Raw genomic sequence first — 27750 nt, 5'->3', positions numbered from 1 at the left:
ACAGAATAACCAAAAAAAACCCACAGAAGAAATAAAAATGACAAAAAAAGACACAAATTTACCAAAAAAGACACAAAATTACCAAAAAAAAGACACAAAAAAGACACAAATGACCAAAAAAGACACAAAATGACTTACAAAGACACGTAAAGACATGAAAAGGATTCAAAAATGGACAAAATAGCCCTATAAGACTCAATGGAGTTAAACTATTATACAATGTACACATTCTGGGTTCCTTTTGTGTACAATGAGATATTGTTCCATTGTTCATTGTTATAAATTGATCATTTTATTATTAATTTGACACAGGGGCCACAGCAGGGGCCAAAGGCTTCTTCACAGGGGCAGTGGCCCCTGTAGGCCCCTGTGTAGAACCGCCACTGTACTTAAGTAAAAGTACTATTACTTAAGTAAAAGTACTATTACCACAAGTTGATGCAGTAAGATCAATAAAATAACAATACATAGAAACAATAGTAGAGGCAATATTAACAAGAAATATAAAATGATTAACAATTTAGACAATATGTTTAAAACCATTACACTTTAAACAAGGTCTTATTCAAATGTATCATTTTTTTTGTTAAATCTAGACCTGAAAAGCAGTGGCGGTTCTACACAGGGGCCTACAGGGGCCACTGCCCCTGTGAAGAAGCCTTTGGCCCCTGCTGTGGCCCCTGTGTCAAATTAATAATAAAATGATCAATTTATAACGATAAACAATTCTTACCTTTTTTTTGTTCAAACAATATCTCATTGTACACAAAAGGAACCCAGAATGTGTACATTGTATACTATTTTAATTGTCCAATAAAATATTGGTATATATACACACACACACGTATGTGTATGTATATGTATGTATATGTATGTATATATATAACTGTTATTGTTGGTGAGTCTCATTGTTTAAATCAATGTATTCGTATCTTCCAAATATACTTAAATGAGATGTTTAAATAAGCTAAAATAAAGGTTTTGATTGCTTAAATATCATCTTTGCCATTTTTTATGTGCTAATGTGCCCCTCTGATTAAACACTGGCCCCTCCTTGGCCCCCACAGTAAAATTGATCTAGAACCGCCACTGCTGAAAAGTAACTTAAGCTTTAGCTAAATATAGTGGAGTAAAAGTATAGTGACATCAAATTCCACCATTTGCCTATATATTATGTTACTGATAAATCAGTCAGCTGATATTATAGACGAATATTGATATTCACAGACATATCAGTATCTATTCATGACTGTGGGGCGTTATAACAGCTTTTTTCCCGCAGAATATATAATGCTGTAAACAATGGTGTTCACTTTCTATTTTATTCTGTGTTGAGAAAAAATATCTGCACACCTGAATGTGTGACAGGTGCGTTAAAGAGAAGTGAAATCTGGAGAGCAGAAAAGCTTTTCTCTGGTGCTTTGCATCAACGACTGACCATCCCCTGCACACTGGATGAAATGTGACACAAAAGAGGAATTAATGTCAATTTTTCCACTATCAGCTGCCTCAACAGACAAGATACGCAGTGTATACATATCTTGAGGTTAAGTGCAGAACATTTCCTATGTGTTTTTGTTTTTCTAAAGCTTTAGTTAAGCAGGAAATGTCAGAAAACCCAAACTGCTCTGCCTTTTTGCAGAATCACCAACACCTTGGACCGGAAATCTCAAATTAATCCTGTGCATCAAGTAAATGTAGACATGTTGATAGAAAATAAGATGTCATAACAGAAGCCGTTATTTTAGGTTTCTAGTAAATGACCTGCAGAGATGAATCTCTGTCAAAATGGAAGTATAGGACAGATGAAGAGACTGAATGGATCAAATCAGCTGCTTATCTTTTTGTCTGTCTCTACAAATATTTTTCAGTATCCAAAGGGGATCTCATCAAACATGAGAGAGAAAGATGCAACACTAACATCACATTACAAAAAGGTAGTTTTCTAATGTCTGGAAACAAGTAAATAAAAGACACAGACACCAATTAAGTCAAAATAAAGACAGGGGTATGTTTAAATATTTATTTATCCATCTATCAGGTGGGAGGAGAGCTGTTTTTCTTGCTGCTGTATCTTTCACTAACAGTCCTCCACATGTTCCTCAGGGCGACTTGGGCCATGAGCAAAGTTATGGTGAAGTTACGTCGGTACCATTCCCTGAAACACGAGACGGAGGTAGAGAATTAGAAACAGTGAGTTTAAAAAAAGAAGAAGACAGTTTTACACAAGAAGTTTAGCTCATTTTACTGTTACACTTCATTCAAGTTTGTTTGGTTCTGGGTGCAATCAGGGTTCAAGTTCTGTGTGAGCCAAAACTAGTAGAGCCCACCGATGTGGGATTTTTTAGACCTATGCTGAAACTGATTTGAGAGCGGGAAAATTCAACGATAACCAATATAGTATTTTTTTTAGCTGAGATTACCTTTTTTATGTGGATTGTTCACCACTCTGCGAAAGTACCCAGAGGGCCACTTTTCAAACAGAGATTTAAATTATATTTAGAATTGTTATAAATTATACAGACAATGTATTACATTGTCAGCCAATTCAATAAATGATAACTGAGAAAATAAAGAATAAATAGGGATTAAAAAAAATAACTAAATAAAAATCATTACTGTTCAATTTCAGTCAATTGCTGACAGAAAAATCTAACTTTGTTGCACTGGAAGTACATTTGTAAAATGATTTGAAATAGAATCTGAGCCAAGAGAGCAACAACACCTGAGGGAAGAAATGTTATTGCTTTGATTTTCTATCATAACAGGAATAACATTGACACAAATAAAAAGCTAGAGTTTAAATCCTGCACACAGAATAAATTAAATAAAAGTGAAATTAAGTGCAGAGGTGATGTGTGTGGGCAGCTTTCTGTATGAAGGACACTTTGTAATGCTAATTCACAGAGAGCTCATCTAAGCCTGCCATGTTTGTTTATTTTTATATATATATATATATATATATATATATATATACACACACACACACAACTGTTGGTTTTAAACCCACAGCTCCCGTGGAAGCACCGTGGGAGTTACCCAGCTGCAAAACAACTCACTTGTTATAATTTGCATGTCTTATTCTGTTCGTGTCCAGGAAGCTTTTGTAAAACACGGCCATCTCTTCACTGTTGAGGGAGCGCCGGCGTCCTGGGAGACGGAGAGGAGGCGCAGAGGACAACATTACACTCTCATTAAGATACATTTCCATTTTTAAATCACCAGATGTTGCAGAAAAACACATTTTACTCAATGAGGTTTTGAATTGGAGATTTCTGGTGGGTGTTTTCTCGTAGAGGGAGAGAGAAGAGGGGTGAGAACAAAGAGAAGAGTGGAGAAGAAGAAAGGAGGAGGCAAAAAGAGGGAAGGAAGGAGGAAGGGAGGGAAGAGGAAAGAGATGAGGAGGAGGAAGAAATGATACAGAAGCAGAGATGGAAGGAGGTGAGGAGGAAGGAGATGAGACAGGAGGAGGGAAGGAAGGAAGGAAGGGAGAAAGGAATGAGGGAGGGAAGGACGTGAGGAGCAAGGAGAGGAGGCAGAAGAAGGAAAGGAAGGAGGGAGGGGGAAGGAGGAGGGAATGGGAGGGTAGCAATGAAGTAAAGACTGAGGAAAGGAGGTGAAGAGGTAGGAGATGAGACAGGAGGAAGGAAGGAAGGAAGGAGGGAAGAAATGAGGGAGGGAAGGATGCGAAGAGCAGGTAGAGGAGGCAGAAGAAGGAAAGGAAGGAGGGAAGAAAGGAGGAGGAAATAGGAGGGAAGGATGGAAGTAAAGACTGGGGAAGGGAGGTGAGGAGGAGAGAAGACAGGAGGATGGAAGGAAGTGAGGAGGGAGATGAAGAGGAAGGAAATGAGACAGGAGGTAGAAAGGAAGGACATGAGAAAGTTGAGGAGGCAGAAGAAGGAAAGGGAGGGAGGGATGGATGGAAGTAAGGAGGGAGAAAAGGGAGGTGAAGAGGAAGGAAAGGAGACAGAAGGATGTAAGGAATTAGGGAGGAAAGGACACAGAAGGAGGAAGGGTGAGGAGAAAGAAGAGGAAAAGAAGGTAGGAGGGAAGAGGGGGGACAGGGAAGAGACAGGAGGTATAAATTGAGGGAGGAAAGGAGGTGAGGAGGAAGTGCAAAAATAAGGAAGAAGGGGAGACAGAAAGAGGGAGAGAAGGAAGAAGGGAAGGAGGTGATCAGTGAGGAGAGAAGGCAGAAGGATAGGAGAAAAGGAGAAAGGGGAGGAGGTAAAGATGAAGGACATTAGAAGAGGAAAGGAAGGATGAAGAGGGAGGGGGGGAAGAGGAGGAGAGAAGATGGAGGTCAAAAGGCAGAGATGAAGCAAGAACAGAATAGAGGAGGTGAAGTTTCATCATCAACAGTTTTAAAAATCATCAGTTTGTTTAATTTGTTGGGTCTCGCAAAACCAGGAGGCCGTGTGATTGTCGGCCGCAGCCGGAAGCTTCCTGGGTGAAAAAGACCCAAATTTCTCTGCGACGTCGTCAAATCCTCCTGATGGACTTCACACAGGAGGAGGAACAGACGTCACGCTGTAATAAAGGAGGAGGAGCTGCAGGGCCTCACCTTGCTCATCACGCACCGTCAAACCTTTGGCTTTCAGTTGTGAAACGATGTAATCCTCTTTCTCCTGCAGAGGGAAAAGAAACAGGAATACTTTATGTACAATACAACATGCATGTCAAAAATATTAAGTCCTCGTTAAGTTTTGAATATAATTCTATACAGAGAAGGGGACCAATAAAGTAAATTACTGCAAATATCATCTTTGTTGTTGTTTATTGAGGCCATACAGCAGATTTGTAGCGCGCTGCTGCTCCCTGCTGGTGAAAACATGAAGCTACAGGCTGAACATAAAGAGCTCAGCATGCAGAGGACACGACTCTTCACTGTTACTGCAGCTTTGATCAGCGATGATGACTAATGTGACATTTTTCTACATGTGGAGGCTCTGCTGGGAGGTCAGAGGTCAGCAGCTCTGGAGCCAACAAGGACTCAGAGGAGCATCAGCAGGGAGGAGGTCTTCTGATTCAGAGGCTTCACTTCTGGTTAATAACACAAGGTTTAAAAGGAACACTCCACCGTTTTTTCATATTAAAACATGTTATTCGGTCAAGTAAGACGAGTTGATACAGACCTCTTGCGTCTCAATGCGTGCACTCAATCGCAGTATGGCACTTCGACTCAGCGCAGTAATATCATCACTCCTGAAAAATCTTCTCCCCTCAGGAGTGATGATATTACTGCGACGAGTCGAAGTGCTCCCAAGTGCTATTCCGCCATACATTATAGTTCTCCTTTTTATCCGCTTAGAAAAGCGCCACGTTTTATTTTGTGTCGCCATACTTGGTCGTTTAACTACTCGTGTAGCTGTATTTAAATAGGGAAAACGTGGAGGAGTTTGGTCGCTTCTAACTGTCCATCTGTTTGGATCCTAATGAATGAACGGGGCTAAGCTAAGTGCTAGCCAAGTGGCGCCGCGCGCCAGGGCGATCGAGTGCACGCATTGAGACGCAAGAGGTCTGTATCAACTCGTCTTACTTGACCGAATAACATGTTTTAATATGAAAAAACGGTGGAGTGTTCCTTTAACAGCCGTCCTGCAGCCTGTACATGTGCTCCTTCTTCATATAACGGCTGAAACAATTCACTGATAACATGGCAGCAACTCAATGCATTTAGGCATGTAGACATGAGGAAGAGGTGCTGCTGAGGATCAAAGCCAGCATCAGAATGGGGGAGACAGGTGATTCGGGGTCCTTTTTTTTGAGAATTGGTGGTTGTGGGCGGTGGATGTTTAGGGGGAGATAGCAGGTCAACAATAAATGCCACACAAAAAGTGGTGACATCATCTGAAAACTGCAAACCTGAAGATTAGTTTGAGATGCAGCTCAGCACTGTGTGTAAAGTTGTTCTGGTCAAAAATATCTAATAAAAAAAATGACTTAATGATTTCATTATTTATTTATTGAAACCTAGCCTGTATAGAGGGTCATAACATTAGTGGTGGCTATCTAAAGTCTTGTCCATGTTCAACTATGTCCCATAAGTTGTTGCAGCAATTTTTGGGTTGATACCATTTGCTACATACATTTGGTGCCGACTAATGCAATTTTATTCATACTGAGAATGGATAAAAAATGGTCAATAAAAATCCTCCAGAATATAACATCAATATGCCAAGACCTTTGGAACAACATAGAAGAATCCATGCTGGGTTTAGAAACTTTAGTCATTTTGGAGATTTCTGTATTTTCAGCAATTGGATGACAAGCGCTTCTGTTCTTAAAACTGCTGAGAAACCCCCTTTTTGTCAATAAACCTAGGAAAGCTGTACATCCTCTGAATGCTCCATGTCTCTGGTTTATGGTTGTAAAGTTTCCTGAGGCTGTGATTATCCTGGTTGGTCTGCTGATCTAACAACCATCTCTAGACTTCTAGAGGTCAGAGGAGAATGGCCAGACTGAATCAACAGTAACTCAAATACCCATTGTTACAACCAAGGTCTGCAAACCAAGGTTATAATAGTTTTGGATTTTTCATTAGTTTTAGTTTTAATTTCGTTGTGAATTTTTGTTTTCAAATTCAGTTCGTTTTTAGAGTTTTCTAGTTTTAGTTTAGTTTTTATTTTTTTTTTGAAAATGCTTAGTTTTTGTTTAGTTTTTATTAGTTTTAGTTTTTTTGTAATGGGTATGTGCCTTCATTTCCTTTGGTTTATCCATCTTAGCACCAATAAGGTTATTAACTCTTACAGTTCGGGGTGTTTTGTATTTTGGTTGAAGTGTAGACATCCCAGTCTCAGTAAACATATTTACCATGTGTTCCTGCATGTTGAAATAGAAACACTGAATTATGTATGAAAAAAGTTGACAAAAACGAAAACTAAGGACATTTTCACTATAATTTTAGTTCGTTTTGTAACCAAACAATACAGTTTCAGTTAGTTATCGTTTTTTTAAAAACTCTTGTTTTTATTTCAGTTAACAAAAATGTTTTTCAATTTTAGTTTTCGTTATTTTGTTAGTTTTCGTTAACTATAATAACCTTGCTGCAAACAACCGTCTCTGAACTCACAACATGTCCAACTTTGAAGCAGCAGAAGACCACACAACCACTTTATTAGGTACACACTTCACCTAATAAAGTGGCCAATGATTGCACATCAAATGCCTCACTTCATGTTCTCAGTAAACTGGACGCCCTGACACAAAGAAACATGCTGACCTTGCTGAAGCTGATGTTCTGCTTGGTCCAGAAGGTGTGGTTCCAGTCCTCGGTCTCCTGCCTCAGGTGTCTCAGCCGTTTCTCCAGCTCCGACTCGTTCTCGGGGATGCGGTAAACGATGGGCCGCAGGTTGGACAGAAGGTTCGGAGGACCGATCCAGTCGTGTGTAGAACTGGCTGCTGGTCTGATGGCGGATCTCTACACAGAAATAAAAACAAGGACATCTTAAACTAATAAGGTGAGATGTTTTCTGCAGTTTGGGGAAGGTCATTGACTTCCAGCAGGAGTTGTGTCAGTAATTAAAAGTTTAACTTGAATAAACTGAGTAAACAGTAGAGGTTTATGCACACACAGAAACAGATGGAGGTCACGTGGTTTAAATAAACAGCTGAGCAACAGAAACCTGCTTATCATTTCTAACCAGACTGCAGGAAGAGACGAGCAGAGAGGGACAGGATAAAGGACTCAGAGGCTAAAAAACAGGTATGAACAACTTTCCTGGAAAAATGTTATTAAATTTGAGAAAAATATGTATATTTTTAAAAATTAAATACAGGGCCAATATGCAAGTAGATTTCAGTGGAAAAATGTAACATACATTTACTCAAGTTAAAAAAAAATTGAGTTTTGTTATTTTGATTATTTATTTTAATAGATGTAGTTATTCTTTATGGTGGGATAAGTTTTTAATATAATAAGTATTGATCTTCTGTTCATATTTATATATATATATATATATATAGTCTATTACTTTTTATATTTTGATTCTCCATTTTTTGTATCTTGCATATTTATTTTATTTTTGTATTATTCCATGGTGGGATTACTCTTATTTTGTAAATATAATTATTTGTAATATTTTTGTTTTGTTTTATTTTCTGTGGTGGGTTTACTTTTTAATTTAGTCTAATGCATTTCTTAATTCGTATTTTGTTAATATATTTATTTCAATGTTTCTATTTTTTTTTTACCGTTTGAATATTTACTTTTTTTTAACTTTTTTTTCTACGGTGGGATTATTTTATTAAAATGCAATTTATTTTTTCTGATTTTATAACGTATTTTATGTTGTGGTTTACCTTTTTAACATTTAAACGGACTACTATATTTATTTTGATTATATATTTAATTCATTATATTTATTTTCTTCTATGTGGGATTACTGAACCTTAACTCCGCATAAAACATTTAAACATGGCAACGAGCCCAGCAACAGCATCATGGCAACACACACACTCACTAACCAGCTGCCGAGGACGTAACACTCTCTGTAAGTCAAATATTCATCATCGTATCTGTTAGATTCTGCATATTTTAGAAAATATAAGAATTATTGTACGAACCTTTGGTGTTTTGTCCTGCTGGGTTGCCAGTTTGGAGCTGCATTGCCGCATATTGAGCGCTGATAAAGTGCGTGGAGTGTGGAGGGTGAACGGACAGAAAACCGTCCGTGTTAAACAACCCGCTGCTGATTTAACCGACATTCTAATTAACCGAAACTAAGCTGCTGATAGTTTAAAGATGCATAAGTCACCGTTACAGCACAGCGGACATTAATGTGCACATTATCCGACAGTTTGCTTCGTAAAAGATCACGTCGGTGTCCTTCTGCGGGAACATCCAGCCGTTTGGTCACATGACTCACAACAGGAAAAGGTGCGCTCGAAATTTAACTACGGCGCAGCCCGGACTGAGCCAATCAGGCGGGGTTTGGGAAGAAGAATTCAGATATTTAATTAAGTACAAGGGCGGTTATAACATGTCTAAAACGTATATTATTTTTTTTTATCATTAATGATAAATTATATCAATAAAAAACAGAACTTAATCTTTTGACAATATTACAATATTAAAATTATAATGCAACAAAATGATTTAATGGGTTAAATTGTGAAGGAACTACTTTGATAGCTAACCTGTCCTACCTTTTTATATATGTCTAAAATATACATAATTATATTATATTAAATACATTATATTTATTTTTTGTATTATTGTTACTACTCTCTTTAAAATAAATATAAAGTTTGTTATATATTTATACATATAAAGTTATTAGTTAGTATCTGAAATTAAACACTTGTTAGTCAGATACCTGTGTATTAGTATATATATATATATATATATATATATATATATATATATATAGAGAGAGAGAGAGAGAGAGAGAGAGAGAGAGAGAGAGAGAGAGAGAGATTTGTTTATTTATTTTTTCTGTGGTGGGATTACTTAACTATATCCCCTATAACTTCATATTCACTGATTCACTGAGGCTTGATCTGAAGTAATACATTTTGGATATTATCTTTATCTGTGTGTTATAAAAGGAGGGGATACTTTCTGAAAGAGTCAGTATCCAACTTTTTACTTTTTAATTTAATGTTTTGTTTTAATTTGTATTATTTAATTTTGATTATATATTTATATTATATATATTATTATTTAATTTATTTTGTTCATTTATTTTTCTTTTGTAGGATTATATTTTTTTAGTTTAATTTTTTTTTTAATGAATGCTTTATTTTTATTTTTTTTACTTTAAGGAGAGAGGATTCAGCATAATTTCCAAAAAAACAAATATCTTGATAACACGTACAGAAAGTAAAATATTGATTTAAAAAAAGATAAAAACTAATTGATAAAAAATAATAAAGAAGTTAATTTAAAAAACCCACGTTGATATTTTACATTTACTTAGTGAAAGTTGAAGGGTGGTCCCCGCCCTTGCCGCTAAGTAAAACGGCACGAGCAGACGAAAAACGTAGCGGACTCACTGTTGGACGACCAAAACTTACACTAGGTTAAAAAATACTCAAGTCAAATACCAGGGAAATGACGCTTTAATGTACCATATCTTACATGGATGTGGATTAATTACCCATAAGTTAAACATACATTAAGATATTTTACTCGTCGAGTGAGACAAACGCCGATGAAACGATTTAATTTTCGCCCAAATGAGCGACGAGAAACTCCGCGTTAGTTCTTTACCCGTGAGCCGGAAAGTAACTACTAGAAGGTAGCTAGGTAGGCTAATGTTTAGCCTTAATCAGGGGAGGTGCGCACTTTTCCGCAACAGTTCAGATGGCTGTACGCTGGCTATGCAGGTAAGATTGAAATCATTACCGTGACAAAGTGGTGTTAATGTAATAAGACCCCCAGAAAAGCTGTGGGAAAGGTGGGGCTGAGTCAGGTGATCATCGCTCAGCTAGCTGGACGGACAATGGCTCTCACCAACCGGGCTCTGCTGCTTTTATTGGAGCCGAAACGGCTTTTTAGAATAAGCAGTGAGATTCAGAGTGGTTTGGATTTGTAAAGTAAGTTGTTTTAAAGCGGGAGGCGGCGGAGGGAGCACCTCTGGTAGTCTGTGGGAGGGGCGACACCAGCCCGACCGACCGACCGACCGACCGCAGTCAGTCAGTCAGTCAGTGAGTCAGTGTGGAGGTGCTGAAGCTGACCGGAGCATCATCCCTCTCTCACGTTATCTCTCCATCTCTGGATGCCACTTTGCTCCACCGCCCGCCCTGCCGTGGCTGATGGAAACAGACATCCGTAAAAATGTGCGCGAATGTGTTCGGAGTTTTGAAAAGGTGAGAAATAAAAACGCTGCTGTTTGGATGACAGTAGATGTGTGTGCAGATCTGGAGGTGTGGTGCATGTGCTGTAAAAAAATCTGTCTCATTGGGGAGGAAGGAAGGAAGGAAGGGAGATACCTTCGCAACCAGCTGTGCCAAATAGGATTTTGTATGGTGACATAATGCGCAAAGCCGTGCAGGACCGGTGCATGCAGCCGTGCAGGAAGAAGGTTTTTTGGGGGGGAGGATTTAAAAGCAAAAAGGGGGGCTTTGCTGGTTGCATGTTACCTCCAGCCCAAATCATGCTGTGTGACTCATGGGAGATTTCTACTACATGCTACCTATTCTTAGCTACTGGATCAAATAAAGGGATGAGGTGTTTGCCAAGCTGGAGTAGATTTTGCAGAGATTATCTTAATAAATACTCAGATTTGTATAAGCTCCGGCTCGCCTCCATCCACAGCCACTATTCTGGAAATGCCCAGCCCCTTCGCCCTCTTACATAAAAGTACTTTAGGGAAATGCTGATAACATAATCCTGTCTATTCCAATAAGTGTTATTGATGCTGTGAATAATCATATTGTGTGGGCTTTGTGTTTATATGCATCATGCTTTTAGGGCAGCTCCGGCTCATAATGACAGCCTGTCGTCTCGTGATGCAACCTTCTCCCCCTGAGCTGTGTTCTGTTGCAGAAACTGCAATACGTTCCTTATCCTAATCCTGTGTATTAACGTTCAGCCTGCAGATATAGGAAGTTTACTTTGATGTAGGCGTTTGTGGAATTTACTACACTCTATTTTGAAAAAAACCCTAAGTAGAATTTATTCTAATGCTGGAGGAGGTTCTTTTTTATTTCAGTAGACGAGAGCATTGTGATCATGGATGCATTACTGATTGGCTCAAGCCCCCGTGGCTCCAGGACCACAGCCTCTGTGTGTGAAGTGACTGTTATTAACAGTAATGTTGTAAAGTCACAGAGTTCAGTTGAAAGTACGTTGATATATATTCTCTTCCCACCAAATCCAATCCAGTCATTGTTTTGTTTCTTTGCGATATTACAGCTGCACCGCATTTAATTCTGCTTTTTTTTGGTGGTTTCCCATTGTGTGCTATATAACATATTGTGTTGTAGTATTTTTTATAATATCTCTGCTCAAGAGTTTGATTGAGGATCTGTTACAGCAAAAAAAACCTTTGAACCGGAGTCAGAAGGCCTCTCTTTATCTCATGTGGGAAGTAAAACACTGACGTTTAGTTCTTCAATCAGCAGCACCAGAGAGTTCTGGTTCTCCTGCAAAATGTTGCAGAAGGACAAAGAGACACTTAAAAGACTACAAAGAGTCATAATAGGACTACAGAGAGTCAAAACAGATCTACAAGGAGTCACAACATTACTATAAAGAAACAGAAGAGGACTACAAAGAGTCACAAGAGGACTACAAAGAGTGACAAGAGGACTACAAATAGTCACAAGAGGACGACAAATAGTCACAAGAGGACTACAAAGAGTCACAAGAGGACTACAAATAGTCACAAGAGGACTACAAATAGTCACAAGAGGACGACAAATAGTCACAAGAGGACTACAAAGAGTCACAAGAGGACTACAAAGAGTCACAAGAGGACTACAAAAAGACACAACAGATCTACGAGGAGTCACAACATTACTATAAGGAGACAGAAGAGAACTACAAAGAGACACAACAGAACTAATAGGAGTCAAAACAGGAATGCAAAGATTCAACAGGACTATAAATAGTCACAAGAGGACTACAAAATATACAGAAGAGGGCTACAAAGAGACAGAAAAGAACTACTAGGCGTCACAACAGGACTATAAAGATTCAACAGGACTACAAAGAGACACAGTAAAACTAGAAAGACATGAAACCCCAGAGGTGCAAATCAACTTCAAAGAGAAACCGTCTTCAGACAAACATGGAAAACAACTACAGATACACAAAAACTCCAAAGAGACAACAAATTGACGCAACACAACTACTAAGATATGAAAGATGACAAAAGAGATAATACAACTAATTCGCAAAACTGCAGAGAAGAATCGCAGACACAAATACACAAACGACAACACAGAGATGCAAAACAGCTACTGAGACACAACCATTACAAAGACACTGAATGCCTCCAGAGATGCAAAGCAACTACAGGGAGGCTCAAAGTGAAGACTCAAATAGTACAAAAAGACACAAAAGATGCAAAGCTAATACAAAGACAGAAGGGTTAAAGAGAAGCGGACACATTTTTCTCTTTAAAGCCTCGGAGAATGACCTGTGTGTACTGTGGCTTAATGAGCTTAACGAACTCACAGGAGTGTACGGCACCAGAACGCTCTTTACTTGGAGGTACTGACAGAGGCAAGGCACCTTTTATATTCAACAACAGGACAATTCGCCATAAAAGGACTGACATGCAATTAAAAAAGCTCAAATAGAATTAAACCGGAATAGAAGTTGTTATAGTGCAGTGAAAAGCAGTGGTCAGCAGAAAACTCATCAGTCTTAATTTAAAACAACCAAAAGTTGCAGCAGACCTGCAGGATTCTGGTAGTTTCTTTCAGATACATGTTGATTAAACCCAAACTTAATAGACCCGTTCCAGACGACTTGAGAAGACTGAAAAAGAAAATCCGAGTTGCATTTTGACCCTGAACCTTCCAATAGAGCTGGCTGATATGACCTCAAATCAACATCACGGTTTATTGAACATTATACCTCAATACCTCAATAGTAAAACGATTATTTTGTTTGTTTCTTGCCCTCATAGTTCACTGACATGGTCTCTACACTGTAAAACTTTTTACTGTAAAATTACAGTAAATTACTGGCAGCAGTTTTGCCAGTAAGTTACTGTAAAATTACCTCTACTGTATTATAGAAATACAGGTTTGTTTACTGACAAACTGACTCGAAACGAAGAAAAAAATAGCGCAACGTTTAAATGTTTAACTCTAAATTATGTTACAACTAATCCATAAAAAACGCTATATTAGCTTCACTGGAAAAACAACACATTGTGATTATTTCAGCCCAGACAAAAATGGAATAAAACTTTTCTTCTTTAAGAAAATAACGGCTTTATTTTCCTGACATGCTCAGCTGAAAACCGTAAGTTCCTGAATGCCTGAGCAATCATGATAACTCCCACAATGCATTGCTTTCACAGCAATATACTGTACAATCATAATACAGCAAGTTACTGTTAGAATTTGACTGTAAATTTACAGCAAAGTCTTACAGTGTACTGTAAACATGCTGAGTTCAGATCTTTGTCCCATTTCATGGTTATCCATTGAGTATTTGGAACTGAAATCAAAGTGTTGTTTGAAATGAAAACTTCACTTTCTTTGTTTTAAAGTAGAAATCAACTTCTCTAAAACAGCAGAAAATAAATAACTTGCATTTTTTGCAACGTTTTTCCGCAGTGATTACATTTGAGTATTTTTTGTTCCGGGTCGTCTTCCCTAAAGCCAAAATGTGTCCAAACGACGGTCATGGCATTTTTTTCTTGGTACAAGCTTCTGGAGCTGCTCAGTTGGCTCGGTGTTGTCCTGGATACCTTTCAGTGCTTCATAAACCAATAATAGTAATCTAAAATTAATTCTCTGGCAGACAGGAAGCCAATGAAAAGACCTCAGAACGGGACTGATGTGATCCACTTTCTTGGGTTTTGTGAATCAGCTGCAGATATCTGACTGGTTTTTAGAGTCCAGATAAGATAAGTCCTGGTTTTTCAAGTCCTGCTGAGACACAGTTGACATGTCATGAAAACTCTGGCTGCAACTTCAGATTATTGTCGAGTAATCTGCTGATTATTTTCTGGATGGATAAATTAATCATTCAGTTTATAGTGTCGCATCTTAGTCTTCAGATTTCAGAATCAGAAATACTTTATTGATCACTGGGGGGAAAGTGCTTTTGTAGCAGTTGCTGCTGTGTAATAAATAGAAATACAGTCATGGAAAAAAATATTAGACCATTGTTTTCTTCAGTTTCTTGTCCATGTTGTTGTTTTTAATGCCTGGTACAACTAAAGATACATTTGTTTGCACGAATACAATGATAACAACAAAAATAGCTCATAAGAGTTTAATTGAAGAGCTGATATCTAGACATTTTCCATGGTTTTATTGATAATTACCAAAATCATTATCAAGAAAACCATGGAAAATGTCTAGATATCAGCTCTTAAATTAAACTCCTATGATCTATTTTTGTTGTTATCATTATATTTGTCCAAACAAATGAACCTTTAGTCTTACCAGGCACTAAAATGAACAAGAAATTGAAGAAAACAAGGGTGGTGTAATATTTTTTTTTTCCCATGACTGTACGTAAGACTGTAAATAAAATACAAATAGAAATATGGAAATACATTTTAAGTAAATTGTTAAAAGTGCTTCAAAAAGCACCAAATCTGCACTTTGGACAAGCTGGAATCAGCAGCAGTTTTGGCATTTTGGCTCAAAAGATAATATAATCACTTAACCCATTGAGGCCTGAAAAACCGCTGGGCGATTTTAAAATAAGCCTCTAATTTTCTGGAAATTCTGGAAAAATTCTGGGGAAAAAAGTGTGAACTCTTCTACTAAATAATAGATTTTTCAGCCTCTGTAGCAGATAGAAATGAAATTCAAAGATATATATATATAAAGATATATATAGAAAAGTATTTGAGAGCTTATACAAAATACTACAAAACGACGTAAACGCTTTCCAGGCTTCAATGGGTTAAAGGAGAAGCCTGTTATTAATCCGGCTGAAGTGCTGATGATGTTTTTCTAAGTGGTGTTGAAGCTCGAGGCACCTGTGACACACTCTGACACTCTCTGACACTCTCAGCTCGGGCGTGGAGACTCGCTCAACTGATTTGCTGTTTTTTGGGTGTTGGTCAGTTTGTTTCCTCCCGGGTGTTTAAAGCCTGATCGGCAGGCCGGATCCTGTTCCTGTGGATTAGAGAGCAATCGAAGCGCTCAGCAGCAATACTCTGAACGGTTGTCATGTGGGTGTTCCTCTCGTCGAGACGAAATGTAGGTTAACCTCATTCAGTTTACTGCATGATTTGTAAGGGGCTGAATTTCATGTGAATATATTATGTGGGCGTTTGTTCTTGTCTTGTCTTGAGCTGAGATTCGTTTCAAGGCGAGAAATAAGAGGAACAAAAGAGGTCAAGGTTTGGAGAAGACATTTTTATACTTGCATATCAATCGTGATTCAGTCACTTTTAAAGGGCACGCAGAGGGAAATATTTACAGGATCTAACAGGCTGTTGAAAGTTCTGTTTATGTTCAGTCCTGGTTCAAAAAAAGTTGTGTAAATAATCAGAATCAGAATCGTTTTTTTATTGCCAGGGAGGTGCTGCATAAGAACAAAGTTCTAAAATATAGAGGATTAAGGTTTCAAGTACTTCAGTCAAAAAAACAGCAGCTTCAATAGAAAACATGAAGAATAGAAAAAGTCAAAATACAAAAAATTTTAAAATATAAACAGTAGAAACAATATGTAAAAAAAAAATGGAGTTATTTAAATGAAGTAAAAAGCTGTGCGAGTTCATAGTAATATTGAGTTATTAGTTTATTTGTATATATAGAATCATAAATGCATCAAATTCAGATTGTTACAAAGACAAAACATTTTGTCGTTTGTCCAATTTAATTGAATATATGTCACAGAGGATTAGTAATTTATCACATGATCCTGTCTTATTTATATTTTGTTTTGTTACGTTTTATTTACGTGGGTTCATTGTGTCGTTTTGATTTATTGGCTCCTAAAAAAATCGGTTAAACAAACACTGGACATGTAAAGGGAAAATCAACATTAAGTAAAAAAAATTAAAAAAAACACTAAATTATTTACCTCTTGACGTTAAAAGTTGTAACTGAATTTAACATTAAAAATGGACATGGGAGTATTTTATTTTACTATTAATTGTCGTTAACATGGTGCACATTACAGAATGAGTAATAACTTGATCATAAATAAAACATATTTTAAAAAGTAGGCTGTAATATGTAACTTTTCCACATTAAAATGGCTTAAAACAACTACAAATATTGTTGAGTTGTGTCCCGAGAATTAATATCGTGTCATATCTTGATGAAACTTTGTGATTTACACCCAAATATTACCTTTTACATATTAATAACTTGGCAATAATAATTCAGCAAATTTCAGAGTTACATGCAAGCAGAAGAATAATTTAACAAGTATGCTTGTTCATCACCTGTTGATGTTTTAGATGCTATTGTATATTTTAAGATCTGGTATCAGACACAAGATTTTTTGTTTTCAGCTGTTACTCTTAAACTTTTTTGATTTAATATTTTCTTATTTGCAAGAACGATTTATCCGTTTTATTGGTGGATATTCAGTTATTGCAGATTCATCAGTATTGGTACAGTTTTAAGGTGCATGGGGGGGACTTGGTCACAACAACAACATCAGTATGTTGGTCGAGAATTACAAATTACCGTAGAAAATGCCAAAAAATTGTAGTTTAGAGAAGGTCTTTTGTCGGCACTCCATAGAGCACTACTAAACTTTGAAAGCATCCCGTTTAGTATTTATCTCTTTCACAATAAATATGAAAATGTTGGTATCAAAGCACTCTAAAATATTAATGTCAGCTTTAAAAATCCAGTATTGATGAATCAATTACAGTTCGACAAAAAGGCCAGAAGGAATCCATTTCAAATCTCCTTTTATTTACAAACTGAACCTGCAACAAATTGAACATTGCAGGTTCGTTTTCCTGCAGTGACGTGACCTTTCCACTTCGATAAGGCTGGTTAACATTTCTGGAGACCTGCAGAGTGACTGCACAGTGGTGGGGCGTCAGGACTGCTCGCACAGAAAACGGATTATTTTTATGTCTAATGACTCTTTTAGCCCCCAGGCTGGATTTCCTGACATGTCAAGGACGACAGAACTGCCTGCAAATTGGAGATACAACACTTAATTCTCATCTGATTTCATGTCTGGTTTTAAGCCAGTGAGCGACTGTCTCCTGTGCAACAAGACGACCATCGTGGTTTTATCACGAGGCCGTATGTTAAAGCTGTTATGCAGGAATGTTGATGCTTTTGTTTCTGCAGAGAGAGTTCCTTGTTTCCAGCAGGAATGCCACGTTATGAAGTAGCACGTGAAAACAGGGTTAATAGCATTTACATCAGACCACACTGTTGTGAATTCCTCTGGAGTCGGTGGAGATCTGAATGTTTGGGTTGCAGAGTTTGTCTTTATGCCAGCTGCTTTGGCAGAAATCCAGATATTAGTCGGAGGTCCCATTCAGCCAGAGTTGGCTGTGAGTGTCTGAAAAGAAACTTTCAGAGTAATCCGCCCATTCTGGCCCGTAGACAGAATCTCTGCTCTGAATTGTTGCGTATTGTTCTGACTTTTCTTTCATGTTTTCTTTTCTCTGCAGCCTGTTTGGGAAGCCCTTTGATGGCGGGAAGAGGATGGACCATGGCGGTCCGCAGCAGCAGCAGCAGCATCAGATGGAGCAGCAGCAGCCGTATCACCCGCAGCACCCGGCCATGATGCGGTTGTACGAGGTCCAGAAGGAGGTGGCGTCTCTGGGTCCTCAGGTCTGCACCTTCAGCGGCCTGCAGAACGACCGCGACTATAAGCGTCTGGAGCGCGAGCTGACGCAGCTGCTGCTGGTGGTGGACCAGGTGGACACGGAGGGCAAGCCGGAGCTGCAGGGGGCGCGGAAGAGAGCGGCGCAGGAAGTGGAGGGCCTCCTGCGCTACCTGGAGGAGAACGCCACTCATCCGTCCCGCCAGGCCATCGAGGAGATGAGCAACGCGGCGCGGCAGCTGGTGGACGAGCGCGTGGTGGCGCCCCAACGGTCCGGCGGGGTGGCCGAAATAAACGACGAGCTGGTAGACGCGCTGCAGGAGATCATACTGAAGCTCACCCAAATCAAGACCGAAGGGAGGGTGCCCCTCCGCAAGGCTCGCTACCGGGCGCTCACACGCCTCTGCGCCGTGCAGGACGTGATCGAGGGGCGCACGCAGCAGCAGACGCTCTCCCTGCCGCTGTCGGGGGAAACCCACGAGGCCGTGCACCGCATCAACCAGGTGATGGTGAAGGTGAGCGTGGCGCGCGGTCAGCTGGTGGCCCTGCTGATGGGTCTGAGCGGGAGGGACAGCTGCGCCCACCTGTCACGGATCCTCACGGAGATGCAGGTGGAGCTGGACGCTCTGGATGTTTCTGGTAACGCGGCGATCCGAAATTACAGGAAACAGGTCGTGGAGGAGATAAATGGGCTGCTGAAACACCTGGACCTGGAGGGGGAGGGAGACGACACACGCAGGTAGGCGCCACTCAGAGGCTGAGATGGTGGAGTTGGGTCGGTTTCAGGATCTGACAGTGTGGTCAGGTGTGAGATTTAACCATCTGAAACCCCACCATTCATCTTAAAAAGAAACTATAAAGGCATTCAGACGAACGCTTCTATATCGCCCAGCCCTAAGAAGTAGTAACCAAAACGAAGCTTAAAATATCTAATTTAAAAGAAAAATCCATCTGTTCGTACGAGTAGCTATTGCATGAGGCTCATGGACCTTTTATTTAGGATTAGCAATCTTAGAGGTGCACCAAGTGGACTGGAGTCGCTGTTCCAGTCATGTCCTCTCTCAGTCTCATTATGTTCCACTCGGGAGCTGCTGCTGAGTCAAGTGCGACACAGAGTGGTAAAATTCAGTAAAATGGTCTGGCTTCGTATCAATCTGATTTAAAAGTGTTTAACTCTGATAGATGAGCAATTCAAGGCTACAACTCACAATTATTTCTAACAATTAATATGCTGATTATTTTCTTTATTTATTGAGTAATCAATTTGTCTGTAAAAACTAGGAAAACTAGAGAAAGTCCAATGTCAAAACAGAGTCAATTTATTGTCGTAAGAGAAATAAATATTCACATTTGACGATTATTTTTCTAGTGCAGATTCTGAGATACTTTCCCAGAAGGAAGTAAACATTTTATATTCTTCAGTGTTTGAAGTTCACACTGTGCACATGTGCAGATGTTCCTGAACATCAGCGGTGGCCTCGGTGGAGGTTTGGAGGAGGATTGTTGTTGAATTTTGATTTGAATTATGCCGCACTGTCGAGAGTGAATTAGACTCACATCACCAGAGAAACACTGATAGCAATAATACGCCCACCGAGTACTCTGTTATGTAGAACAGCAGACTCGAGCACCGATTCAAGTACCACTCCATTCACATGTTTTCCTTTGTGCTGCCAAGTTTTTGGGCTCGTTTGATGAAGTTAGTTTGATGAAGTTACGCACTGAAAGTACTGTTTTTAATATTTGTTGCAAGAATAATAATACCTGCCTGAAATAGAATTCAGAAAGAAACAATACTGGAGGAAGATGTTACAGAGTGTTTTTTGAGTAATATAAGGCACCCATACTATATATTTATTACTTGACTTGTGCTTTTATTTTGGTGGGATTTATTGTGATTCTCCGGTGTGGTGGAGCTGTTTCACCTCCTCCGCTTTCAGGCGCCTCAGCTTGGCACAGCTGGCGCCACACTGCAGACATTTTACTGCAACAAAAAACAGATGATTAAAATATAAAAAGCAAATTTTAATAGATAAAAAACAAAAATTGAGCTTTAAAAAGGGGTTCTGCTACATCTAATTCATACTTTTTGATGTATGAATGTTGATGGTGGACCTGTCGTTAATACATCGTACGCATAAACCGGAATAACATTTTTAGGGTGGGCCTCTGTTAAGGTCAGGGGTCAGCAACCTTTACTAACAAAAGAGCCATTGTTGGTCACAAAAAAGAGAAAACCTGTCGGAATGGAGCCACAAATCTTATTTTGAGCCTTACCTTAATTTGAATTAAAATGTAAAGAAATAACTGTAGATAGCCAGAAGAGCCACATGAGGCTCCACAGCCACAGGTTGCCGCCCCCTGGTTTAGGTGGTTAAAATAAGGGTTGTCAGTCCCTGTCTGCAGCAGTACATCATCAGTCATTTTCTGTCTGGAGCGTGTCTAGTTCTCCAAACTGGGAACGTGCAGACCATCATCTACAGCAGGTCGACTGAGGGTCATTTCTTCATACAGCCTCACTTAAAAAAAAATCTGAATTGTCCCTTAAAAAGAAATTTTGGTTGGTAATTTGTCTTGGCCAACAAGTTCTCGGCAGACGAGGTCGTGTTTCAGTACCACAAAATACGGCATCAATCTGGGCTCGCGTTATCGCGGCACATTCTAAAAATAGCACACATATACGGTCCGCAGTTGTAAAAAAAGGCTGAAGTTTCTGTGGATTTATGTAAAACCACTGGCCTAGGTTTAGGGCAAAACACTTCCTGGTTTAGGCAGTAAATAAACATATGTAAAGGCCTAAATTGAAGTTGTGACAAGGGTCACGTGACTACCGCAAGTAACGTAGAAAACAACGTGATTCATGTAACTTACATGGACAACGTAACTTAGGTTAAAAATGGTTTACTTTTATTTTCACACGGGACGCGTGGCAGACTAAAATAAGTTATTTTTGGAAGTTGTAACAGGTCTGATTCTGATACAGTAGCTTACAAAGATGTTCATTCAAGTTTTGGTTGAAGTTAATTCAGTGTTTGTTTCTTCAGGTACGACTTGGCGCAGAACAACTCCATCCGAGAGATCGAGGCGGTGCGAGCTCACGTGTCCCACCTGCGGGAGGGCGTCCTGCGGCACTGCGTGATGGGGGACCTGAGCTTCAGGCCCAAAGCGGAGCTGCAGAGCCTCCTCACCCACCTGGACCAGGTGGACACGGCCAAGAACCCGTGCATCAGGGAGGCCCGCCGCCGCGCCGTGGTGGAGATCCAGGCCATCATCACCTTCCTGGACCTGCGCGAGGCCCTGGCCCGCCGCCAGCCGGGCCCCAGCGAGCACCCGTCACACCGCACCGTGTGGCTGGTCCTCGGGAGCCTCTCGGACCTGCAGGCCCAGGCGCTGGGCTTCGATGGCAAGCGGGTCGACAAGAGCTACATGATGCTGGAGGAGCTGCTGACCAAACAGCTGCTGGCGCTGGACGCCGTGGACCCGCAGGGCGACGAGACGACCAAGATGGCGCGGAAGCAGGCGGTGAAGTTCGCCCAGAACATTCTCAACTACCTGGACATGAAGACGGACGAGTGGGAGTATTGATCCTCTCAGACGTCGGACGGGACGTTGCTGCAGGAGCTGATAATGTGTGTAAATACAAAAAAGAACAAAAAATAAAACTGGTACGTTATCATTCCACGGGCTGTAAATATTGACTCAAATCCCCAGAATGCACTGCAGCAGCGCTTTTCTTTCGTCTCTTCGTGGTAGTCGTGGCCGATCCTGCTGAGAAGAACACAGAACTCCTTTTGTGGAACACACTTTGAATTTTTCTTTTGTGCTTTTTGAAGATTTCTTTTGAAAACTCCTGTGTGTGTGTGTGTGTATGTGTGTGTGTGAGTGAGAGAGAGCTGTTTGTCTGTCACTGTGTTAGGTGTGTGTGTGTGTGTGTGTGTGTGTGTGTGTGGTTGTGTTCGTCTAAGCCTGCTGCCAAAGCACTAAAATAATGCCTGTCACCGTGGTCGTGTCCTCCAGACTGCTACTTGATATCGATGAAGTGTGACGGATCGCTCCCCCTCGTCGTCCCCGATTAATTTGCTGCAAACGGAGATGCATGTGTTAAATTCAGCGACCTAATTAGGGAGAGTCGTCCACAGCAGCCGGCTCGGTCCAGATTGTGACACCTGTTGGTTCTGTGGTTCTGCGCTGAGAAAAACAAACAAAAAATGTGATTTATTTTGTTTTTGCTGTGTTAAAATCAAGATTTGTCGTGATTCTATCGGGCAGAGCAGATGGTGCGAACAAATGTTAAATGGGAAATTTAATCCCAAGTGAAATTGAGAAATTTTAGAGGCAGCAACATAAAAAAAATAAAAAAAGGTGACACATTAGAAGTTGAGGCAGGTTAATGTGTGTTTAAACAGCGAGGACATGAGGTGGCTCTGCTTGTCGTCCTCTGGTCGAGCTCTGACCATCGTGGCAAAACGCCCTGAAAATCCTGCAAACCGCAGCTGTCGTTGGCAGGCGGTCAAATGACGAGAGACAGCCGAGAGATAAAGTTAGCGGGAAAAAAAAATCTGTGTCAGGATGTTTGAAAAGGATAAAAGCACCCTTCCCCTCGCAGCTTGTGTCGCTGTTAGTCTGTAACATGTTTGTTGTGACTTCGTATGATCGCGCTAGGCTATAAATGGATCAGGTTTTTTAAAATTCACAGATAGAAAAAGGAGGCAGGAGGAGGAGGTTTTTTTTTTTCTTTTTTACTGCTGCTTTTTTTGTTTTTCTACCCACTGCTTTTTTCTTTCTACTGACTGGAGAAGTGCGACTGTGCGAGGTCCCCGGGGAGAGGAAGAGGAAGGGAGGTTTAGGCGCTGATCTCCTCTGGATTGACACATCAAGGCAGGAGCTCACAGGGCCGAGCACTGACGGTGATCGCAGTCGACACGGCCTTCTAGAAACTTCTCGAAGCTGCTGCTGCTGCTGCTCGAGAGACAGAGAGACGCTGGGTGGGTGGGGAGGGAAAGGACTGGGAGAGAAAGTCCAAAAATCTCTGTGCCTTTATTTTCACCCTTTCCCCCCGTGAGCCGGTTCATGTAAAAGCAGCCTTTCTAGAAAATAAAGACGCAAAAGCAGCTGCTGGTTTTTGATACGTATTGAAGCACTGAATGTGTTTACGGAGAGCACCTTGGCCGCTATCGCCACATGAAATTTGCACTACTTGTTAGAAGAAAAAAAAATGAAGGCTCCCGAATCAGTATTTGTTCCCTGATTATTTAAAAACATAAAAAAAAAAAAAGGTTGGAGGTGATGTGGTCAGAACAGAACACTTCTTCTGCAGCCGGCAATAAAATGAGTCACACTGAGCGTTCACACTGCAAACAGCCTGATGACGATGATGATGATGGCCACGAACTTTGGCTCCCAGAGCAATTTGGCAAGACATAATAAACCAAACACCAAAATAATGAGCTCACTAAACGAAGGCCATGGCCTCCTGCTGACCTGTGGAAATGAAATCTCTTTTTTTCAACATTTTCTGCTAATTTTCAAGACTTATTTCCTCATTTCTTCCACATTTCTTGACCTTGGAAAAGGCAGTTGACAAAACAAACGCGCCTCATTTAGATGCTGTTACTACTTCCATCACTGTACTTTACCCTCTGGAGCAGTTTCAGGGATTTGTGCTTAATTTTACTCACTATTGCATCATTTTTTACTGCAATATTTAAGTCTTGCACCTCTGTGGAGATCAGCACAATCATGGCTAGAAGTGAGAGAATTAGAGCCTGACAGATATATCTGTTGACTTATATTATTGGACAATATCGGCCTATCAAAGGCTTATCAGTATCGGTGTATATGCTGTCTGATATGTGCCGTTATGAAAACTTTTTTGACACAATATATCATGCAGAAAATGTTGCTTGGCATGATTTAGAAATGATGTTAGCTTTTTTTATTATTATTTTTAAATGGTCAGCAATTGACTGAAAATGAATAATTATTTTTAGTGATTTTATTTTATTCCTATTCTTTGTTTTCTCAGTTATTTGTAGATTTGGCTGACTATGTATAATACTAATGTTAAATATTATTTAATCAAGTTTTATGTTAGAGAAAGTAGCTCTCTGGGTACATTTGCAGAGTGGTGAAAAATTGGTGCACAATCCAGTTAAAAAAGGTCTATTTCCAAAAAAATCACAAAAACTGAAAAATGTCTTTATATACACAACATTTTTCCTAGTGCAAGTTACAAATATTGGAAGAAATTTCGGCTCCACGTGTTAACATATTGAACTATTTCCATTTTTCCAACCTCTCCTGTCCTCTCCTCTCTGATCTGTGTAAACGGCTGCAGTTCAGTCCAAGTTTCTCTTAATTTTTGTCCCATGACTGTTGGTCTCAGCCGAGTCATTCATGGCTTTACAATTAATAAAAGAATTAATTTTTTTTTTTTATTTTTACAAGCCCTGGTTAGCAGAGCCAGACCGATATGAGATTTTTAAACATTTTATTAACAATATGGTGGCCAATAACTGGAATAAATATAACAGACCTGTGATGATTGTGTATTAATTTTGCACAGATACGACTCTGCAAAGGCACTCAGAAGTTTGCTTTATTAAACAAATAACTGTATTAAATAATATTATGAATTATGCATAAAATATATAGCGTTGTCAACCAATTCTAGGAATGAACATTGAGGAAATGGAGAATAAAAATGAAATAAAAAGCTAAATAAAGCATCAGTCAATTTCTGATCATTTAAATGAAGCATGAAATTAAAATAGTTAACATAATTTCTTAATCACCCCAAGCATTGTTTTCTGCATTTTCTCTTATGTAAAAAAAGGTTTTCATATATATATATATATATATATATGCAGGCCTCCACTGGTTTGTGCAAACAGTTTGATTTGGGGTTTTTTTGACAAGATTTGAAATGAGACATGAACAAGAAAGGGATAAAATATCACTATATTAGGTTGAGATTTGGTTATTTTTCCCTGCTGAAGCATCTGACACACACGACTCATTCTAGGACTGTCAGAAATGTAAAAATCCAACAATAATTTCAGATTTTACCATTTCTGACTGTGATAAAGGGTGCACTTTTGTCAAATGCGTTCTTTTTTTCTTTAAGAAAACATGCCTTTGGGCGTTGAGGTGTAGCAGAAGATTTGTTTTGTCAGCTTGTTCCTAAAATAAAAATCCCTCAGCAGGAGAGAGGGAACCGTTTGGATCGTATCAGATTTTTGTCCCTGTGCTTTCAGCTCTGTGGGAATGGTTTTCCTCTCACTTTCAGCTCGTTGCTTGCAGTGTGAACGCAAACTAAAGAGTTAAATGATTCCATAGTTTCTCTATTAAAGCAACAAAAGTGAAGTCTTTGTTGCTCCTCCAGCTGCTCAGTAAGTCGTCCTGTGTGTTTAAAAAAACAACAACACAAACAGTGAACTCCCGCAGACTCTTTTATGTGCATTAAGCTGCCCGTGGAAGCTTTCCTGGCACGCCGCCTGCAGCGCAGCCTCACGGGCACGCCGCTGACTCACACGGGAGAAAAATTAGATTAAACAGCGTTGATTAGACATGGTCAGCCCGCCTGGCTGCTGTTGCAACAGATGCTTTCTCACAGTGAACCTTATGCTCTCTCAAACCAAACCAACCCAGACACACCTTAAGTTCACATGCTCTTTTTTGTATGCAGTGATATATATAAATATATATATATAAATATATATGAAATGTACATTTGCTTTTCTGTACATTGCTTCCTTTTTAAAGTTCATTTGAATAATGTATCACAAGTTTTACACTGTGTGAAGTAATGTTACTTAGATCTTTTTCTGTCTTGTCATCATAGCTTCTGTTTCTTTTCTTTCTTTCTTTTCTTTCTTTCTTTCTTTCTTTTTCAATTTCAGTGTTAGTGGTGCCTCCGTGAGTAGGCGTTCTGGCAGCCGTACAAGTTTATACTCTGTGGTTCATAAGTACAAATCTAAAAAAGGAGGGTGACAGGGAGGTAAAGCACCATTTTTTAAAATGTTTTGCTGAAGGTTTTTGAGAGAGAGGGAGCAAGAAACACTACAGAAAATCCCAAATATCACCACTGCTCCTTTTTATTCAGTGCTGTAAATATCTGGACCCTGGTTACAAGAAGATTAACGTACAAATTTACCTTTTGAATTAATAAGAATTGGAACTCAAACAGTATTATGATGCATTTTTGTGCTCCGTATGTGTTTATAAAAGAAAGGAACTGGATTTTATAGATCTGTAAGAAAGTATTTCTAAGTTAACTGCTACGTACATGCATGAGTGTGAAAGTTTGTCAAATATACCTGGTTCTAGGAAAATTCACAAAGCAATTAAGTTAATTTTTCTTTTGTTAGGAAATCTCATGGAAAGACCAAAACTAAGCAAAACTAATTATCCAAATATTTAAAAACGGGCAACAACAAAAACAGCTGCTCACTGTAGTTTTTCTATCAAACAAATGAAGGAAAAAGTGAATTTGTTCTGTATGTGTCGAGTCAGAATAAACTACAGTGTGTGTGTGTTCATGATACGGCTGATGTGTTTTCATAGTTTGAAATTCTCACCAAGAAAGTTTCAGTTCATCGATTGTTTTGGTCTTTCCTAGTGATTTATTAACAGGAAGGAAAAAGTAGAATACTATGAGATTTATTTGGGTCATTGAAGATAAAAAAAAAAATATACGATTACGGAGCCAGGGGAGGGGGTAATGTTCATAGAAAAAAAATGTTAAAATTTTTAGATTAAAGAGTAAATTTATGAGAAATAATCTCACAAATTTATATGGAAAAACTGAGATATTCTCTGAGTTTAAAGTGGTATAGTTATGAGAAAATACCCTGGATATTATCTGAGATGAAAGCAGTAAATTTATAAGAGAAAACAAAAAGGAAATAACAAGAAAAACATGGATATTATCTAAATTTAAAGTGGTAAATATTGAGAGAATTTTTTTTTTTATTCTTGGGATTAATGTGTAAATGTACTGGAAATAATCTCACACATTTATAAGGAAAAACTGACATTCTCTGAGTTTAAAGTGGTAAAGTTATGAGAAAATACTAAGAAAACGTGGATATTATCTGAGATTAAAGCGGTAAATTTATAAGAGAAAAACTAAAGTAATTCACAAGAAAAACATGATTATCTGAGACTAAAGTGGTAAATATTCAGAGAAAAAAATAAAAAATTCTATAAAAAATATCTAAATCTAAATCTATCTAAATCTAAATAAAAAAATATATCATAAACAGACGGAAATAATGAGTTTTTCTCTGAATAATATTGTCTCCACAGGCTCCAAAAGTATTATTTTGTCATCTTACTTCTCTAAAAACTGA

General features: G+C 39.0%; 2 protein-coding genes and 1 non-coding gene across 6 annotated transcripts; 1 reads left to right on the top strand and 2 right to left on the bottom strand.

The window, feature by feature from the left end:
- Nucleotides 1–1986: 1986 nt before the first annotated feature.
- Nucleotides 1987–8889, bottom strand: LOC131988276 (cytochrome c oxidase assembly factor 8). Its single transcript, XM_059353385.1, has 5 exons — nucleotides 8566–8889; nucleotides 7223–7420; nucleotides 4565–4628; nucleotides 3060–3150; nucleotides 1987–2158 (listed from the first exon to the last, which is right to left on the bottom strand). The coding sequence occupies exons 1-5, from the start codon at nucleotides 8704–8706 to the stop codon at nucleotides 2038–2040; spliced, it is 615 nt and encodes a 204-aa protein (XP_059209368.1). The 5' UTR covers nucleotides 8707–8889; the 3' UTR covers nucleotides 1987–2037.
- Nucleotides 4387–4528, bottom strand: LOC131988864 (small nucleolar RNA SNORA79). Its single transcript, XR_009395910.1, has one exon. It is a non-coding gene; the product is annotated as a small nucleolar RNA SNORA79 (small nucleolar RNA).
- bag5 (BCL2 associated athanogene 5) lies at nucleotides 7651–23593 on the top strand. Of its 4 annotated transcripts, none has more exons than XM_059353383.1 (3): nucleotides 7651–7705; nucleotides 18243–19136; nucleotides 21442–23593. In XM_059353383.1, exons 2-3 carry the CDS (start codon nucleotides 18277–18279, stop codon nucleotides 21980–21982), a joined length of 1401 nt encoding a protein of 466 aa, XP_059209366.1. In that variant the 5' UTR covers nucleotides 7651–7705; nucleotides 18243–18276; the 3' UTR covers nucleotides 21983–23593. The 4 variants fall into 4 exon arrangements, with proteins under 4 accessions (XP_059209366.1, XP_059209367.1, XP_059209365.1 ...); XM_059353384.1 differs by lacking the exon at nucleotides 7651–7705 and adding an exon at nucleotides 8254–8492; XM_059353382.1 differs by lacking the exon at nucleotides 7651–7705 and adding an exon at nucleotides 9994–10329.
- The last annotated feature ends 4157 nt before the right edge of the window (nucleotides 23594–27750 follow it).

The sequence above is a fragment of the Centropristis striata genome, chromosome 16, assembly GCF_030273125.1.
Source record: "Centropristis striata isolate RG_2023a ecotype Rhode Island chromosome 16, C.striata_1.0, whole genome shotgun sequence".
NCBI classification, from domain to species: domain Eukaryota; kingdom Metazoa; phylum Chordata; class Actinopteri; order Perciformes; family Serranidae; genus Centropristis; species Centropristis striata.
This window is presented reverse-complemented; position numbering and strand designations above follow the sequence as displayed.

Excerpts from the sequence above, each read along its gene's own strand:
- LOC131988276 (XM_059353385.1), bottom strand. The coding sequence starts at position 8,706 with ATGTCGGTTAAATCAGCAGCGGGTTGTTTAACACGGACGGTTTTCTGT. Across the intron at positions 4,629-7,222 it reads AGAACATCAGCTTCAGCAAG|GAGAAAGAGGATTACATCGT; the intron begins GTCAGCATGTTT and ends TTCCCTCTGCAG. Across the intron at positions 2,159-3,059 it reads AGACATGCAAATTATAACAA|GGAATGGTACCGACGTAACT; the intron begins GTGAGTTGTTTT and ends CTCGTGTTTCAG.
- bag5 (XM_059353380.1), top strand. The coding sequence starts at position 10,781 with ATGTGCGCGAATGTGTTCGGAGTTTTGAAAAG. Across the intron at positions 10,813-18,242 it reads GTGTTCGGAGTTTTGAAAAG|CCTGTTTGGGAAGCCCTTTG; the intron begins GTGAGAAATAAA and ends TTTTCTCTGCAG. Across the intron at positions 19,137-21,441 it reads GAGGGAGACGACACACGCAG|GTACGACTTGGCGCAGAACA; the intron begins GTAGGCGCCACT and ends TTGTTTCTTCAG.